Raw genomic sequence first — 19754 nt, forward strand, 5'->3', positions numbered from 1 at the left:
GAGGATATCAGACCTTCTCACTCAGACAAAAACCTGTTGCTTGTTTTGATGCTTAATTTGGTGGAATTATTCAGGACTGACACAAGATTAACTGAAATTAGAACATGGTCTAAGATACAAAGATATGTCCTTTTTTAAGGCTGGCTGTTCACTCCTAATATTGAAAGGTAAAAAAAACAAAACATTATGTTGACTACTGGGAGAAAACATGAACGATGCTTGGAATTCATGGCTGGAGGAAAGGAATCCTTGAAGTAAAAAAAAAAAAAAATTGTAAATGGTGACTTCTATTTTCTAAGTTCTACTGCAGCTGCTTACATATTTTTGACAAATCTAACCCCCAGTCATTGCAAACATAATGAGGAGTTTATATCGAGAAAATTCAGTAAAAACAAGAACTGAATTATAGTTCTTCCATAGTTGGACACATTTTGAGCTGTTCAGTCTGAAATGGGCTCAGCAGCATGCAGGCAGCTCAGAGGGGAACAAGGCGTGTGATGGAGGATTGGATGGCCATGAGATGCTCAGGAATGACTGAACATACAAGCTGATATCAAATGGAAGTTTACAATTGCTAGAGCATCTGACTGCTGCAGAAGATCATTAGGAATTCGCTACGTTTCCAAGTTTTTGTCAGCCTAAAGGCAAAGGCTAATGCGTGTAATAATCATAATCATAATCATCAGGAAGGCTTTTAGAGAGAAACCAAATTTTTAGGGGAATGAAGGGCTCATTACAGCACTGCGAATTACACAAATTATTATTTTTTAAAGCAAGGCTTGCCATCTCTGGTGGCTACACTGTATTAATTAAGCATGAGTTCCCTGGTAGTGAGATCTTCTGTTGTGTTCCTGTCATAGCTCGCAGCTAACTTCAGTGGTGGGAATTTTTAATTAGGAGTGCACAGTGGTAACAATATATAATTAATCTTTGGATTTAAACATATCCCAAAGGCTTGTAAAGTTAAATACACGCTTAAGTCATTTGCAGAATTATGACCACAGCGTTTATAAAATGGACCTGGATCCAGATTTTTCTCATAGAAAATGATCACTAAGAGGGCCTGAACCTAAGCATGTGCCATATACATAAGAAGAAAATTAATCTTCTCCGAAGTCAAAAGCCAAATTATTGTGTTCTTTTAGTCTTTTTCTTTCTTTGCTTTTGAAAGCCAAAGTCCCTGAGTTACAGGTGCATAACAGACAACATGGGAGGCTTCTAACCACTGTAGCATTTGCTCATAATCTGATCATGGATTATTTTCCATGGCAATTTCTGGGGAGCCAGGGGTCAAACTTCAACATAGTCTTTTGAATTCGAAGCATCTGAAGACTCTGCTGCAGCAAAATGTTTTGTTATGTGCCTCGTTCTTCTCTGCTGAGCACATAATCACTGCAAACATCGTGTGAGATTTCAGTTTCTCGTTCTTGCCAGGAAAAGCAAGAGATTCTTTCAGCATCTTTCACCTCCACCAGTGCAAGGTCTGATGGTGTAAATTAAACAACAGCAGAAGGTTTAAATTCTTTACAGCTGGGGATGAAGGTGGATCCAGTGAAAAGCACTCTCCTAGTTGCTTGGGCTCAGTCGTGGTGATGGAAGCCTTGGCTACAAGGCTGTTCCAATGAGTGGAAGATGGACACCAGAGCAAATTTCAGTTACTGCTGTAGTTTTTCCATGCTATCACCTTCAGAAATGGGCTGAGCACACTTTCTTAACCACAGCTCATCAGTCTTTTGAACTAAGTACTTAAATATGTCGTGGAATAAAGGTCTGGATTAAGAGTTTGGTCTGATGGGATGAATTGAATGGGAAATTGAACTATGCTTTCTTATTTTTTTCATTATAAAGATAGTGATTCTGTCAAAGCCTGTAGTGTTCAGCCAGATACTGCTGGAAAGAGAACTTTACCACAAAGTTCTATGTGTTTGCCTTTTCCTCCACGCAAATAATATCCGTGATTTCAAGATGAGAATGGGGAAACATTCCCATTTCACTTGGCAGGTTTGAACAGAAAAGCAGTATTCATAAAACAGCCTATCAGCATGAGGAGATAAGGCTCAAACAAACAGCCATGAGCATGCATTTTGTTTGAGGTTTATCGGCCTACTGGGAAAGGACTGGAAATACTCGATCTGTATTTTGCATATTTCAGGGATAATAAAATGAGCTTTAAACAGTCAGTAATATGGAACAGCAAAATAGGACATGGAAAATGTTTATTTATGGACGACAGTCTAAAATGCTGCAGAGATTTCAATATGGTGACATAACCATTCTATGAGCTGTCCTTGTCCTTTTCTCCTCCCTTTCCAGAGGAGATGCATGCACAGATAAAACGTATGCCTGGCGTATACCTGCATAGACTTATTCACTGCATTTCTGTGTGATACCTTTGTTGTTGGGTCTGTTTGGATAAACAACACTCCACTTCATAGCACATACATAAATGCAAGATCGATTTACACGCACCCATTTAGAAAGTTGCAAAAAAATATGAAAAAATAATGGCAGCGAATGAAACAGAAAATATGATGTTTTTCTCTTGGTTTTAGTTGCTAACTATACACATAGGAAAAAAACCTCAGTAAAACTCAGTCACCATATTGATCAAGAATGATAAGGATGTTTCATCATCTCATCAAAATCGCGGGAGTTTGCGGCATGCTTTGCTCCATACGTGCATGATGTGCAGCAGATACCAAACATGCAGTCAGCAAGTCTTAATCATAGAATCACAGAATTGCTCAGGTTGGACAAGACCTTAAAGATCATCCGGTCCAACCACAACCTAATGATCCTACCTTAACTCTAACAGCTCTCTGCTAAATCATGTCCCTGAGCGCCACGTCCAAATGGTTTTTAAACACAGAGATGATGACTCAACCACCTCCCTGGGGAGCCTATTCCAGTGCTTAATCAGTATCACCCCTGCACATCTTGGGTGTTAATTACAGTTAAATGTCTGGCATTTGACCTCTCAGCAGCACCCAACATGGGAAGTCTTCATGAAAACCAAACGGAAACTACATGTGGGAGACAACGTATTCACTACGCTTCCTCCTGAGTGCTAGTTCTGTAAATAGGCATCTGAGGAATGAATTTAATATATTACTTATATATAAGGAAAATGTCCAAGCTCATAAAAACCTGCGTGGAAAACGTCTGTGGTGTTTAGACTGAGAAGCCACGAAAACACCAAAAGTGCTGCCCCATTCACTAGTCATCCAAAATAATTTTGTATACGGCTGCATGCACTCGATTTAGGAACAGAAACTGCCTCAAATGACCAACCTCAACCCTATAATAAGGTGGAAGAAAAGGATATGAGCTTTAAAACAAGCTTTAATACAGTTCTAAATCTTGCAGTGGAAAACTTTCAAAATTTCTTTTTCATTTTTAACCAGTTCTAAGTGGGGAATCATTTAGCTTAATTGGAACAGATTCAGTGTTACCAGAAACACAGACATGAGCATAAGCAAATTTAGGAGATCTAAAATAGAGTTCAGACTACAGGTCCTGAAATCTTTTCACCAAATCTCACTGCTTTCAGTGAACTCTGTGCCTATGGAACATACGAAGCACTAAAATCTGTCCTGTGAGTGTAATAATCCTTATGCCTGGTCAGTATGTTAATTTACAGATGACTGATCTGTACATAATAAGTACTAATATTTAATTCAATATTTATTCTTTCTTCTGTTTTTTGGTGTTGTTTTTTTTTTTTTTCTCCCTTAAGCTTTTTACAAAGGATTAAAGGCAGTGTTAAAGTGCACTTTGGTGAACTTTGGATTTCAAAAAATTCTAAATCAACCAAATCGATTGAGTGACTTTTAAAAATCAAATTAACTCCAATGTCTTTTTTACTTTTTATTTTTTCCTATGTGTATATTAGAAATCTCGGCTGATTACTGCTTCATTTGTACTTACAAATAAATGCTGGATTCATTGCCTCCAATGTCAGGTGACTGGAGTTTCTGCACAAGTATCACAATGATGCCAATAAAAAGCACAAAGTTTATCTGGGGGAAAAAGAAAGGACATTACGATGACCACGATTCGCTTTTCCAGGTTTGAGATGAGACTTTCTGTCAGCCCTTTCTTGAAACTCCTGACTTCTGTTATTTTCTCTCAACTTGGCTGAATCTGTTCCACAATGAGATGACATCTAATGTCTTTTTTTTTTTGATGTTTTTCTTCATATCTGTTTGGTTGTTTTTTTTCCACTTCATCCTGAGCATCTTCTTTCTCACAGGTTCACACTGTAATAATTATAGTTATAACTTTCAATTCAGATTTGGTTGTCACCAACCAGCTTCTTAAGGCCAGAAAAAAACCAGGAAATTTAAGGTTTTATGTTGCTTGCTTGAACATCTCTTTCAGTATAATTTTCTATCTACTTTTCTACATGAAGATTACAAGTGCTTGGAGATGCCCAGTATTATTAGTTCAGTTACAGTGAATGTGTCTGAAGGTTACTGTGCTTTAGATAGTTGTCCAAATTGTTAAAAAGAGAAGCACTGCACCTGATGTAGACATCTGTCTGTTTATATTCCCACAACGGTCAACGGAGACCTTGCTGACACTGTCACTGTAGTATGGGTAGGAACTCAGCATGCCCAAAAGCAGGTACCAATGTCCAGTAAGCTAAACAACTCATTAAGTGCCACAAACCACATATATTTGGTGCACAATTTAATTTACTACCTGGAGCAGCCAGCCTCCTCCAAGTGTTACTTACCATGATTGACCCAACCACAGGACCCTTGATCACCCACCACAAGGCTGTGTTGTCATTCATGTCCCAGCAGCTACGGTCAGCGATGGGGTGGGGAAAGAGAAGGAAATAAAGAGATTAAGACATAACATGGAAGTAAATAAGCTCACAAAGATTTTTAAGGAGGCAGAGAGTAGGATATTGGCTTTGTAGCTATATTACTTCATTTAGGTTCAAAGGTTTCATAGACTGGCCCCGTTAAAGCTTTCTTTTACAGCCTTTACCCAACTCATTTGAAATGGAGTAAATAGTGTTGTTGGTTTTTTTTGCAATTCCAATTGTAAGAGGTTACAAAATAATTCAGACATTTTGGAAAATGCCTCTGTGTTTATTCCTGTGTCCACCAACCATAAAATTCTAAGATTACCTATTTGGGTCAACATCTCTGTAGACAGAATAAAGGGTTAGCAGACAAAAAAGGTCCAGGGTTAATGGACACAAATGTTCCTGACCCCGATCTGAGGATTCTGACACGTCTAGCACACCAAGATGTACCAAGCACTAGTCATATACACATCCAGGAATGGTTTTCCAGTCATTCAGGTGCCATCCTACCAAGGAGCAATGATTCACCTGAGGAGCTTCAAGCTGTAGGCAATAGTTGCTGTCATCTCCTTTTTTAAGCTGTTTGGAGTGCTCCTAAATCATATGGCATTTCTACCTCCATATGGACAACACTCCAAATTCACTGAAGGATTATACTTAAGTTTATTCCACCTACGTGCATTTGGATATTTACCTGTGGAGTAAATTAAATACAGGACCCACATATACATGGGTTTAAAACTATATTTTAAAGCTAGAAAAGCAATAATAATGAAACAAGAAATGTTATTTCCCCTGCCACATCACACCACCCCCACTGCACTACTTTAAGTCATTAAAATTTTGATTGCCAGTTAAAAAACATATTTTCTTTGTCTCCGCTTTGTTCCTCTCCTGTTTCCTTTCTGGAAAACATAAAAACACAGAAAAATGCCTTTTTTGTACCTGAGTTTCTTTCCGTCCCACTGGGACAACAGCCAAAAGTCCCAGCAGTGGTTGTCATGGTACATTTGTCAGATGCCAAGAAACCATTTAGAATAAAACAGTGCTGATCCTACGAGAGCTTCACACAACTTTTGTGTCATTCAAATGGTGGCATGTGGAGCGGGAAGTGAAAACCTCTACTTTAAACAAAACTATACACAGCTTTAAGTATGAGGCAGCAGAGCTCAAATTCCATCATCTAAGTTAAAGTGAGAGAAAGTCCAAGAGCTGAGCTATGTCTGGTTTAGAAGTTTCAGTTGAATTGACAAATGCAACATTTCTAGATTCTCAAAAAACAAACAAAATAGGTTTGTTTTAGGTCTACACATTTGATAGAGCAGGGGAGAAGAAAGCAAATGTAGAGATGGGATGTTTCATTTGCACAAAATTACATACTTTTCTCTCTGCCCAAAGACCAAAAGCTTAAAATCTCCCTAAAATCTATGGGACTGATGGTTGAGATTTTCAAAGCAGCATTTCTAAGTTATCTCACTTTTGATGTCCCACTTAAGTGTCTGAAAGGGGACTGGTGTTCAGAGGGAACCCACAGTCTGGAAATGACAATCCTTCCATATATCTGAAATAAGACACTTTCTGCTATCAACAGTTGTATTCCAAAGAATAAAAGTACCTACATTCAGTAACTACTTTTGAAACTCTTTGCATGCATTTCTAGGTCAGGTTGCTTCTCACTATTTGCAAATCTCAGCGTCTCCAAGATGTATATTCATGCAACCTGAAAATTTTTAGCAAGTCAAACAATTCTGGAAGAATCTGGGCAAATTCTGATATTCTGTTCATATAACTAGGCATTAATATATGTCAATTTGTCTCAGAAATGTGGAATTATAGAAGATGGACTCAGCTGTTCTTGTTTTAGTTATCTGTTGAAGATATCTCCAGTCCAGCTGATTAGCTTAGACTCCAGCTGAGACAAGCAGGCACTTGGAGGGTGGGTATTTTTTCTTCTTTTCTTTTCTACTGCTGTGTTTTAAATGAGTACTCTATAGTGATATATTTTCTTCTAGAAATACCTTTTCTGCTCTAAACAGACTCTTCCACAGGATGAGTCTACATGACAAACTAAGTTGTCAATGTCTACGTTGTAGATGTCAACAGAGAACCTGCTCATGCTTACACAAGGGTTTTATTAAGAAATTTTTGGTCCAGCCCATTTGACATCGATAAGATGGATGTGGTGGAAAAAACCACCATCTTCTGATGAGAATCACCAAAAGGAAAATGTCATTACGAATGCACTGCTATAGTGAAGATCAGAGGTCTGCTTTTCAGGATGGATGACAGAAAGAGAGCCAGTGAGATGAGAGAGGGATGTGGTTTCCATTCGGAAAGGCCAGAATCTCATCTGTGTTACATCCCTGGTGTACATCTGGAATGACTCCATTTAATTCAGTAGCACTGCTCTGGATAAACAGACAGTTACATTTATCTGCACAGACTTGTCGCTTACAATGATGTGAATCACAAGCTGAAATCAAGGGAACTCTGCCAGTTTCATAAGGAGCAAGCAGGAGGAAACTCTGAGCCTGTATTTCAGTCCATGCCTTTCTCACTGTGCTTTCCCAGTTCACTAATTTCTGCAATGTTTCCAGGCTCGTGCTGGCTTTTCCCCCACTTCCAGAACAATGCTTGCTGATTTTTAAAAAGTAACCACTGAGACACTCAGCTAGCATCTGACTCGACGTGCTGCATGCTAAACAGCTTCTGTAACTAAGAGAGGAAGGGGTGTTTTTTGCTCTTTTTCTTCCTTTCCTTATGTGAGGTACTCCCCCTATAAGCAAAACACAAGGACTGCTGAGCTCTGAAGGAAATTAATGCATCTAGGATTTCTGTTATAATCATAATAATGACACAATGGGGGTTTCTGGCTTGTTTTTCAAGGAAATAAACAATCTGATTTGTCCTGATGTCAAAAGAGAACACTGGGACAAAGCACTGGTATCCCCAGTGCAGGAAGGGTCTTATGTGTTTTCCAAAAAGAGCAAGATAGGACAAGGATGAAAAAGAACAGCAAGCACTGTGCAAATTTTGGTTCCAAGTATCTCTAATAAAAGAAGAACTTTAAATACGAGCCTAAATCTACTGCAGATGGGACTTTAGCACGTAATGACATCATTCACATAGATTGAGGTTTTCAAATGACCATGACTGGATTTTCCAATTGTTGCCCAGAATCCCTCACTCACCAGCATTTTTCCTACAGTGTGACCAATTTCAAACACAGCTGTCATGAAAAGAAACATGGATCCTTTGGTATTTTTAGGGTGAACACCTTCCTACCAGATATGCCTGCTGCTCTGTATACCAGTCAGTCTAATGGCTACCTGCATGGACAAGACCATCTCTGTGAGCTGATCTTCTTTCAGGTTATTTAGCAAAGAATGTCAAGATCTTTGTAGATTTTTCCCCACCAAAATATAACATTCAGGTAGAATCTATCTTTTTAAGTTCTTTCTTAACTTACTGCATTTCCTAAATGTAATTAATTAATTTATTTTTAATGCAGAAGACTAAATGTGGGTTTCTGCCTCACTCCTACTCATCTCCCCAATTAGATTTGTGGAAAAATTCTTGAGGGGAAGATAAAACCCTCACTTGGTTGGATTTTGTGTTGAGGGACATGGTTTAGTGAGAACTATTGATGATAGGTGGATGGTTGGACTGGATGATCTTGAAGGTCTTTCCCAACCTTGGTGATTCTGTGAATTCCTTTCGAAAACTGGAGCTCAGCAATTCCTCCTGCAAATTTCACTCATCAGGTATCTGCAATACTCTTGAGCTGAACTTAACACTTTTGTCTTTCCTCATAATCAGTTGGAGAGGAGCAGGCACTCATACATGCAATTCACCTGATAGCGATTCTAAGACCAGGTATGCCAAGTTTAACTGAGCAGGAGCCATTGGGTCTGACACATGTTAACAGATGTCCTTCACGATTTCATGAGAGGAATAAGGACATAAATGTTGTTTCAATGACTATACAAAACAAACAAACAAACAAACAAAAAACCTCCAGGTTGAACACTTGGCTTAAGCTATTTCCAAAACTCAAATTAGCACTGGAAATGGAAGGGGAAATTAATTCATCATAGAATGGTTTGAATTGGAAGGGACCTTTAAGATCACTCAGTTCCAACCCCCTGCTATAGGCAGGGACACCTCCCTCTAGACCAGGCTGCTCACAGCCCCATCCAACCTGGCCTTGAATGCTTCCAAGGAGGGGACATCAACAGCCTCATTGGGCAGCCTGCTCCAGTGTCTCACCATCCTCACAGTAAAGAATTTCTTGCTAATATCTAGTTTAAATCTACGATCTTCCAGTTTTAGACCATTTTCCCTTGTCCTGTCACCATACTTTCCTATGAAAAGTTGGTTCCTTTAGGCCCCTTCAGGTACTGGAAGCTCTCCTCACAGCCTTCTCTTCTCCAGGCTGAAGAGTCCCATCTCCCTCACCTTATCCCTGCAGGAGAGGTGCTCCAGCCCTCCGAGCATCTTTGTGACCCTCCTCTGGACCTGCTCCAACAGCTCCATATCCTTCTTGTGTTGGGGGCTCCAGAACTGGGGGCAGTACTCCAGGTGGGGTCTCATGAGAGCAGAGTAGAAGGGCAGAATCACCTCCCTTGACCTGCTGGTCACACTTCAACCCAGCCTACAGTTGACTTTCTGGGCTGCAAGCACATACTGCTCACTCATGTAAATTTTTCATCAACAATCTCTCCCAGATCCTTCTCCTCAGGGCTGCTCTCAAGCCATTCTCCACCAAACCAGTATCTGTGCTTGGGATTGCTCTGACCCAGATGCAGGACTTTGCACTTGGCCTTGTTGAACTTCATGATGTTGCCATGGGTCCACCTCACCAGCCTGTCTGGATAGCATCCCTTCCCCAGAGTGGTGCATGTCAACCGCTCAGCTTTTTTCATTTGTGTGTGCTTTGACCACTAGATTTCTATTTCCCCTTTGTCACTGTCCTGAAACGTGTTCTCACATCATGATACATACCCAGTATCATCAAAGTGAAGCCTCAGCACTGCCCAAACAGTGACACAAATTGTCGGGGTGCCTGCAATAGACAAGACAAGTCATTATCAGCCTAGAAATAGTCAGTACCCACAGAGAGAACTTCTTAGCAGCTCCTCCACTAAGCTTTTATTCCCTGAGAGCACTCATGCACCAAACAACACAACCCACTGCAGTCATTCAGAGCTCTAGAAACATCTACCTCAGTCAGAGAACAGGTGAGCCTTGATGGTAATAAAGTCAGTAATAGCAAAGAAATAGAAATAGAAAATAGAAATGCTGTTTCAGATCATTACTGCTCAAAGCTCACGTCTTGCATTTTGATGCTTCAACGATAAAATGTAGCCTGTGCAAAACAAAAGCAGAGACATCAGCTTCTGTGTCTAGAGCTCCTATAACCCTGCAATGATTGCAGAGTGGCAGATGCTGTAATGGCATTATTGTACTCTTCATATTCCTGTGTGCTTTTGCTCTAAATGAGCTGCATATGTTGCGTTTTCCCTGCTATTATAAATAAGAAACTTTTGCTTTACTTTCAACCAATAGAAATCAGTAGAGAGTAGTTTTCTCTCATTCACAGGAATTTTACTTCTTTTTTCTTCCTGAATAAGAATTAAAGAAAACAACAACAAAACTAAGAACAAACGATTAAAAAAAAAAAACACCAAAGCAAAACAAACCCAAACCCTGGGAACAAGAACATTTCCCTTCTACTTCTGAGATTTCTCTCATCTTTAAAAAATACATTAAAATACAAATTAAACCAAAAATCCACTGAGAAGCCTGGATTCATTTTCCCATCTGAAAGTACAAAAACGATGTTTATTCAGCGGAAATATTTTTAAAAGTGAATGCTTTCTTGCAGGAAAACTCTGGGTAAGTTGTTTCTCTCTTTTATAGCAAAGAAAATCATTGACTGGGAAAATGTCTGCATCTACTGAGGTGCCATTGGAAAGTGGTCATTTATTAAGGTACCACTGGAAAGTGGTCATTCATTGAGATACCACTGAAAAATAGTCACTTATTGAGGTACCATTGGAAAGTGGTCATTTATTGAGGTACCACTGGAAAGTGGTCATTCATTGAGGTACCATTGAAAAGTGGTCATTTATTGAGGTACCACTGGAAAGAAGTCATTCATTGAGGTACCACTGAAAAGTGGTCATTTATTGAGGTACCAGTGGAAAGATCAAGCACCGAAAAGCAAACACAGCAAAAGACCTTGGTAACTCCAGCACGCAGCAGTGAACGAGGCTGTCATGAGTTGACAGGAACAATTACGCTTTATACGTTCTGCAAAGCTGCATTGATGTCATGTTAATTAGTCATTCAGCTAGATCCGCTTAAGTGAGCCTTTGTCAAATCTCATATTCCCACTCTCAGACATAAAAATATCCCTGTTAGACCTCGGTGATGGATGAAGCCTTCCTTCTGTCACAAAGTGTACACAGAAATATTTGAAAAGAAAACGATGAGAAGAAATGAAATGATTGGCTTTGGATTGAAGAAATGATGCGTGTTGTAATTTAAATTGATGCCTGCTTTTCTCACATGAGAATACCTAGAAAACATTAAGGTCTTTGTGCACCCAGATGCATAATAGTAATAAAAAATATCAGGCACGAGCCTGACATGCTACATAGTGCATAACTATTTGCAGTACAGACTTTTTGCTGGCAGAAGTTGATTTCCAACTCTGAACACAGACAGGACAGCAGAATTACACTCAAGGTCTCCAAAAAATATTCTTTAAAAAAACATATTTGAGACTTTGAACTATCTGCTGTATGAATACACACACACTGACTCTTCTTTAATCCAAGAGACATATACAGTCATCATAACCTTTTCGTCTTCTAAGTAATATCTGAAAACAGAGAAACTCGAAGGGCTGCAGGAAAGAGCTGTTCTTGCTGACTGCATTTCTGCCTTCAATAAGGAGCATTAGGAGGGATCTCCAGAGGAATCTTCTGTCTGCCCAGCCCTCTCCATCCAGCAAACTACCCAGTGTGCTTACCAGCACCTCGCATATTTAAGAGGGCAAAACTGGATCAATGCAACCGTATGTAGTTCTCATTAATTACACACAGACACTGACGAGCTCAGCACATTTTGAGAAACAGATAAACATCCAGATGCTGCAAAACGCTGAGCTGCTGCCTACTGCTGCTTCAGTGCAACCACTTTCCTAGCAGCTATAAGCCAGGGGGCTTTTTTTTGTCCTACAAGGGTTCAAAACATGAATCCAGAGTCTGGAGGAGCTTCTGTTCTTGCAAAGCATCAATTGATCCTTCCGTGTCTGGGGAACCATTACCCAACTTGAGATATTCAGGAAATAACAAAATACTGTACTTGAAAATAATACAACAGCCCATGCTGGGAGGTTCTCTTAGTATTATTAATGGTTGTCATTCGATATTGCTTTGAATATGAAGTGGCATCTATAAACTGAACAGCTAGACCTTAGTTACAGTATTCAACATGAGTGTAAATTTTGAGGCTGCATGAAAGAATGAGTCCATCTGGATAGCTCTTTTTTACAGATCATGATTTTCCCTGTCAGTCAAGACGCTGTGTTGCAATATGCTCACATCCAGATGCCCTGACAGACAAGAAATTTGTGCAGACTCAGCTAAAGTAACTCAACCACCGATATGTATCTGTCTTGCAAAGATATACATTTTCTTTTTAAATTATCATATTTTTGTGTATTCATCCCCAAGTTCTCTAGGAGAACAACCTTATATTTCAGCAGTAGTGTAATCAAACATCTGTGCAGAGCACAAAGGAACTTTGAAAACCCTTCATCAATAATTTCCCAGCCTTGGTGTGCTATTTCTGATTATTTGTTCTCTCTTCTCCATCCCTTTGCCCCCATTGCAGGGAGTCTTTGCCAGGAGCTGGGAATTTTTGGGTAGGTACAGTGCCTCAAGAGGAAAAAAACAATGAAACATTAACCAAACAAAAAAAAATCTAAGCAATGTCAAAGCAAAATGCTAACAAGCTGCAGACCACTTGGAAGTCCACATAGCATGGAATTCCTATTCAAAAGAAAACCCTTTAAGGTACATGGGTTGTATGCAGATTTTATGCATGAATTTGTGTTGTTGGTTTTTTTTTTTCCAAGGTAATGACAGAAACAGCATTGTATAAAACAAAAAAGGAGTTCAACCTTCTTCAGGCATCTTTAAAATGAATGGATTTTTCTGCAAACTACAGTTTGCATTAACATGCTACCAGAATCAATTTAGCTCCAGGAAACCACCATTAAAAGTAATTGCCCAGTTATCACCTTACAATCGATGTTCTGAAACAAATCTTAGCTTTTCCCAACACTGCAAGTTTCCATTTGCCACCCAGGTATGAGGGGCATATGTGGGTACCCTATGAACGTGCTTTCAATTTCTCTACTGGGTGGGAGAAAGGCACAAAGGAAGTCTTAGAGAATGGACAAGACTTGATTTCAGCCTTGATTAAGCTGGAGAACTTGGTATTAAGTTCATATCTTGCAGAAGGCAGTTCTGAACTGTGGACGAAACATCTGCAAGGGATGTGGTGTCCTCCACGTTTCAATCCAAGTCTATCTAAATAAGCACAGCATGGTTTGGCTTTGCTAAACAAAGACTTAACCTGCACTTTGGATCTGTATACAGGAATATTAGATGGTTCATTCACATGCCTGCCTTCAGGATAAAGAGATAGGTTATACACAAGGAATATCACCTACCCCAGCCAATAATGGTGTACCAGTAGAAATACCTCCTCTCTGGGAAGAAGGTTTCTACCAGTAACGTGAAAAGGTACAGCCCCTCAATAAAAAGCCAGAAGTAGTTGGACATGACACAGTAGTGAAAAAACACCATCACTGCTTTGCATTCCACCTGCAGAGAACCAAAGGAAAAAAAAAAATGTTATTTTCACGCCGTTTTGCCTGAGATTAGCAGAGAAAATCAACCTCTCCAAATCCATTAGCGGAAAAGAACACAGTGTGTAACTACTGTTACACACTTTTAACAGTAAAGTTTTACAATCCTGAAAGGAATGTCAAGGGCCACTTAGAGGAAAAAGCTGTGAAGGGTAGGTGGCCAATTTTACCCGTGGGAGGTGGCCAGCAGACAGCCTGGGAACCTCTTACATAAGTTGGGAGTTTGCGCTGGCAATGGACTTTAGTTGCCAGATTGGAGCTCCCTCCCAAGTATTAAGTGCAGTCAAGAAAAGAATCCAGTGGTATGCTAAGGAACCAAAGGAAGGTGGTGAAAAGGAAGGAGGAATGTGGGAAGCCCTGAGAAGGATCAGAATGGATGCATCTTCCTGTGTGCACATTTGAGAACTGCACTTTCTGGCATGGTCATCAGGGAAAGATAATGGAAATGTTCACGTAAGTGTAAAGAAAGGAGAGCAGTTTGCTGTGCAAAATGATAGAAACTTTCATTCATTCACTGGGGGGGAAAAAAATAATGGGCAAAAAAAAAAAGGGAAAAAAAATGGCAAGGCCTTAAGTGGAAACTGAGCTCTGACCTGGCTCTGTGAGTGTAGGACACACTGATCTTGACAGTTTCATACCAGTGAGACATCATTAGACTTACCAAAGTGACTTTTCAAATACTCACAGTAAAATTAGTATATAAATTGGGAGCTCCTGTCTGGAACAGTGGAGGCTGTCAGTTCAGACTGGTTCCAAACTGCCATCCCATCCCATCCCATCCCATCCCATCCCATCCCATCCCATCCCATCCCATCCCATCCCATCCCATCCCATCCCATCCCATCCCATCCCATCCCATCCCCTCCCATCCCATTCTCCAGGGCAAATCTGAAACCAATATGTCTAAACTAGAAAAACAAGAGCTCCTTTATAGAAGCTCTACCAGTTTGTGCCAGCTGAAGATGTGGCCATCAGAGCTCTCATTGTAAGATGTTTTATATTTGGAGTGTGTTAGGACAAAGAAGCAGATGGCATTTAAAAAAGAGACTTATGAACAAAGTGCAGATCTAATATGGTTTCAGATTTTATACAGAGAAGAATTTAAAGCAGGAACTAGTTTTAATGATGAAGAAGAGGCTAAGAAACTACAGGTGTGATTTTCTTGTGGAAGTGACTCAGAGAATTTATATTATAAATGGGTGGATGAAGGACATTTCAGTTTGGGAACTCAGTATAATTCCATCATCACTACACTAGATGAGTTAGCATCAAAGCAATATTACCCTTAAATGTGAAAGGAGTTTGGATTCACATGTAAAATATAGATAAGTGCACTGGTGAAAGAGACTGCTCTTCATGAAACCACACACTGAACAACTCCAGAGACAAACACATAGCTAATATTAACAATTTTAATATTAACAATCTTTTTTTAATGTGACTTTCAGGGCTACTTTCTTGTGTCTGGATGTTCACATGCCTTACAAGTGACTCTTCCTAACATCCAGTGCAAATAAGGCTCTGGAGAAAATCCAGTCTCCAGATGAAGGAAACCATCTCTGCTCTCTTCCCATTTATCACTACATAGATTCATGACCAGGAGAAACAAAGTCAGAAAATGAAATTTGTAGATTTGTGCTAATGCACAGTGCTGTTTATGTGGGACTATCCCATTCACAGTTTTATTGTGAACTGGGAGGGAAGTTTACCACCAATTGCCTTCCCTCCCAATAGCTCCTCAGCCTCTGATACTCAACAGACTGCTGCCTGCCTCACAGTTGTTTTGTTATTTCATACTGGAAAAAAAAATAAAGGGAAAAGGGCTTGATTTTAGTCTTACTTACAGTGGAGATAAAACAGTGGTTGCCATCTTGCTCAGCATAAAGAACTCCATCTTTAATGAATACTGATATTGCACGTAGGATGAATGAAACAAAGAGGTTCATGTGGATAAAGTTCCGAGTGCAGTGAAGCTTCCTAGAGAGGAAGGAATAAAAGAAAGGGAAATCAGTGGTGGAGAATAAAAATATATCTTCTTTTCTTTTTGTGGAAATAGCATATCTACACCTATGGTCAGAACTCCAAGTACCTGGGTACTAAGAACAGAGACATCTGAAGGGCAGGAGTGTGGATAATAATGACCCTAAACACAACCAAGAGGAGGATTTTCCTGCAAAACTATGCAAATTAGCATAAAATAGAGCCAGTTCAATGGAGAGAGTTGTTGCAACAGCATCTAGAGTCTACTGAAATATTACAACCATAGTGGGTCCAACAAGGGGAACAACCTGACAACCGAAGGGCTGCTTCCCATTTATCGTATAACCTATGATATAAAAGCTGAAATGTTGTTTGGAGTCAATAAGCTCCAGCCTATTTTCAGCAGTGGTGGAGCCACTTGCACTGCTCTTGTCCCAACTCACCTGAAACGACACAGGATCACCATGGCAGTGGTGAGGGAAACGAGAGACGTGCTGTATCCAACTGTGTACAGCGCCTTCACGGATAGATAGTAGTAATCCTTGGAAGACAAACATCACATGGTTAAACGGTTCAGCTGTGGTCACTTCTTCCTCACTGTGTCAACCAGCAGGATCTGTTTCTCAATGGATATTTCTCAATCTGGTATCTCAGTGCGTATCAGAGCACTGCCTTGTGGTTGGCATACCCTTGGCTTTGAATGCTGTGAAGTTTATGTGTCAGTGAGCTAGCAAAAGCTGTCTATAGTTCTGTGACCACTACGTGTAGAAAAAAATACTAGTTTGCTAAGGAATTCTTTTGTCAATAGGGGATGAAATGGGGCTAACTCACGCTTCTAAACATTACAAGCTGTATCAACAGCAAACATTCATATTCCGAAAACATAAACTGAGCTAAGAAGGATACAAGTCTTATTTCTCATGTATTTATGCCCATAAATATCTGATAATCAGAACATGACAAAAGGAAGCTTCCCCCAACTCCCACTTCTTTTATATTATAAGAACACCACCCACCTGGTTGTCTGACTCTGTTTCATTTTCATCAAAGCCACAGGCATCATAATAATGAGGAAAAGGTTCAGACCAGCCATCTTCAGTGCAATTTCTGCTGATGTCCCCTACGTCAAGTGCAACAGGTACAATTGGGAATGTCACACTGCTGAAGGATATACCCTCTATCCCCTTGAGACAACTCCACAGTACCAGTGGGAGTACTATTAGAGTACCCAAAAAAGGCTTTAACAAAGCCTTTAATCTTTAATGACATCTTTAATGACCCAGTTCTATGCTAGGCACTACAGATGTTTCCTTCCAGTTGGTCACCAAAGAGCAAAAAAGATCTAACCAGCACAGTCAGGGCACCAAAGAACACATTCTGAAGTAGATACAAAAAACAGAGTCAGCTGAATGTCCATGTCTCTCCATTGACTCCGAAAGGCAGAGTGGAAATGCAGCTTCAGTGTCAAAATTTGCAGTCCTAAATGGCATCCACCAGTACTGCCCAAATGCTTCAGACTGCATTGGAAGCAGGAGCTGGCTGTAGAAGAGGATAGCATCTCCTGATATTCTCTTTGATACTGGTGGGATGTCTCCTCGTTGCACTCTTAAAGCACCATTACTTTAGTCAGAGCTCACTGACCAGGTAAAAAACTTAGAGCTGGGCTTCTGGCTGCACTTATTCCTCTCCAAAACAAAAGAACAGTTTTCATTTATTCAGCTGTTACTTCTCTATTTTTTATTTTTTTAGTCTAAGCAGTACTATGACGTGAATTGATGGAAATGAGAAACTTTTTTGTTTCTTCATGTATTTGTTTGGTGTTTTTTTTTTTTTTTTAATGCCAAGATTATGCTATCTCACATTCTTAGAGCAATTTAGTCAATTAGCTTATGACACTAATGGTGACCTTCTTTTTAGAGAACGTTTGCCATCCACGTGGCAGAATACACTGACTTAATCACTGCAATCGTTTTACATTGCATTACCTGGCAAATTTTGGTAAATTAATCCTTCACATTCATCCCCAGTTCTTCATGGAGAATAACCACTGAATCATGGTGTTGAGTTTCCTCAACACTGTTTAGTTAAACTATTGTTCAGCAGGTAGATATAATTTATACCAATTTTCTCGCTGGAGCACAAGACTCAATAATGGATGAATACATTTTCATAATACTGTTAAAATGTAAGATCAAGAAAATGTGTCATCATCATTAGAACTGATTAGAAAATAATACCTAGAACTGATTAGAAAATAATACCTAAGTGGCAGGAGAGAAAGCTTGGAGCTTCCTTTTTAAGAGAGCTAAAATAAAAGAGAGAAACATTCCATGGTTCTGCTGCTTACCTAGGGGAGTCTCAGCTGTGCTTTCCAGCAGGTCATAATCACCTATAAAAGTGGAAATCCAGTATAGGTATGAAATTGTATGCATTTTCTATGAGGACCCCAACTGGTCTCTGTGGAAGTCAGTGAATAGAATCCATTTGATTTTTATTTGTTTGGGTCCAAAGGCAAAAAATTCTTAATTCTGTCTTTTGAGGAAGTAAACATTGGTTTACATGTAAGTTTAAATCAAGATTGAAGCAATAAAATTTAGAAATTGCTACTGAAAGCAGTGAGCACATGGCTAAAAAAGACAGTAAATCGAACTGGGAAGAATTTTATTTAAAAAAATACAAAGGTTAAGCATTACATTTCTAGGAATCCTTAGAAATCCATAGATATTGAAGTACGGACAAAATTCATGAAAAATGATTTCCATCCATCAAATGATAATTAGTTTTAATTTTGTGTTTCTGGGCTAAGATGACAGCGAATTCTAAAAAAATATCAAATTTTTACTTCATTTTTCTATCTCAGTGTTACAGAGAGCTACATGTATTCATTATCACAACAATTGCTACGCAGAATAAGTCTTCAGTAATCCGAGATTATCATGTCCTATATAGATGGTTTATGAGAACAGAGGTGTGTAGGAGGTAATCAGCACCACTGGTCCTTACCTGCATGAGTTTGCCCCAAGTTGTCTACTTCCAAACCTGAAATGAGAAGAAGAAAAACAATTAATTTGATTTTGAGGCTTTGCTGCCTGTAAGAGGAATGGATGTAGAAAAGCCTATAGATCATAAAGGTTGGAGAAGACCTCCAAGACCTTCCAGTCCAACCATCCACCTATCACCAACACTGCCCACTAAACCATGTCCCTTATTACCACATCTACTCTTTCCTTAAAAACCTACATGGACGATGACCCCATCACCTCCCTTTGCAACCTGTGCCAATGCATCACCACTCCTTCTGAGAAGAAATTCCTCCTAATATCCAACCTGAATCTCCTCTGGCGCAACTTGAGGCCATTCCCTCTCGTCCTAGCAAAGAACTGCAGGAGAATTTTGTTTGTTTTTCAAGTCAAGTAATCTATGTTTACAGCTAGAAAGTGGTTTTCAGAAGATGGTCCATCACACTGCATTATTAAGTTTTTTTTAATTCATGACCTGTTTGTTGTTTCTATTTTTTTTTTTATAGGGAGAAAGGTCCTGAAATAAGAATAGGCCACATATTTCCAAGAGAATGTGTCAAAATCCATGATCTGCATATTAGAAACACAAACATCAGAACAGGGAATCTTACAAGTTCGGGTTTACATTTCCTTTTTTCATGCTTTTTCTTGTGAAAAGCTGGTATTACCCCAAAGCAATCTCCCACCCAGCCTGATGTGTGCTTAACCCCAATTGCACCGGTCAGATTTTCCTTATTCCTGGTGGGTTTGGGCTGGGTGGATGCTGCAGGCTGAGTGCAGAAGAGCTGCCCTGTGCCGCTGTGTGGTGCTGCTGCATCGCATGCAGTGAGACTCAAAGCTGCCTGCAGGAGCTCTAAAAGCCACCCACAGATCAAACAGGACCAGAGAAAAATCCTTGTCAGCCATTCAAAGGCTTCCACATCGGGTTAAATATATAACATAGCTTAGCACTGTACCCCCCTTAGAATAACTGCTGAGCTTCAGCTTG

At 39.7% G+C, this 19754-nt stretch overlaps 1 protein-coding gene across 7 annotated transcripts in view; it reads right to left on the reverse strand.

Annotated features, from left to right (window-relative positions):
• The window catches only part of ADCYAP1R1 (ADCYAP receptor type I), a 134059-nt gene that overhangs the window by 19569 nt on the left and 94736 nt on the right, over positions 1-19754 (reverse strand). For all 7 annotated transcript variants that reach the window (XM_090143276.1, XM_090143277.1, XM_090143275.1 and 4 more), the window contains exons 5-13: positions 18750-18785; positions 18094-18135; positions 16763-16866; positions 16190-16287; positions 15611-15743; positions 13569-13722; positions 9824-9884; positions 4739-4808; positions 3928-4019 (exon numbers count right to left, since the gene is read on the reverse strand). In XM_090143276.1, coding sequence (XP_089999402.1) covers positions 3928-4019; positions 4739-4808; positions 9824-9884; positions 13569-13722; positions 15611-15743; positions 16190-16287; positions 16763-16866; positions 18094-18135; positions 18750-18785 — 790 coding nt within the window. The remainder of the gene's footprint in view (positions 1-3927; positions 4020-4738; positions 4809-9823; positions 9885-13568; positions 13723-15610; positions 15744-16189; positions 16288-16762; positions 16867-18093; positions 18136-18749; positions 18786-19754) is intronic.

The sequence above is a fragment of the Phasianus colchicus genome, chromosome 6, assembly GCF_987193195.1.
Source record: "Phasianus colchicus chromosome 6, bPhaCol1.hap1.1, whole genome shotgun sequence".
Classification (NCBI taxonomy): domain Eukaryota; kingdom Metazoa; phylum Chordata; class Aves; order Galliformes; family Phasianidae; genus Phasianus; species Phasianus colchicus.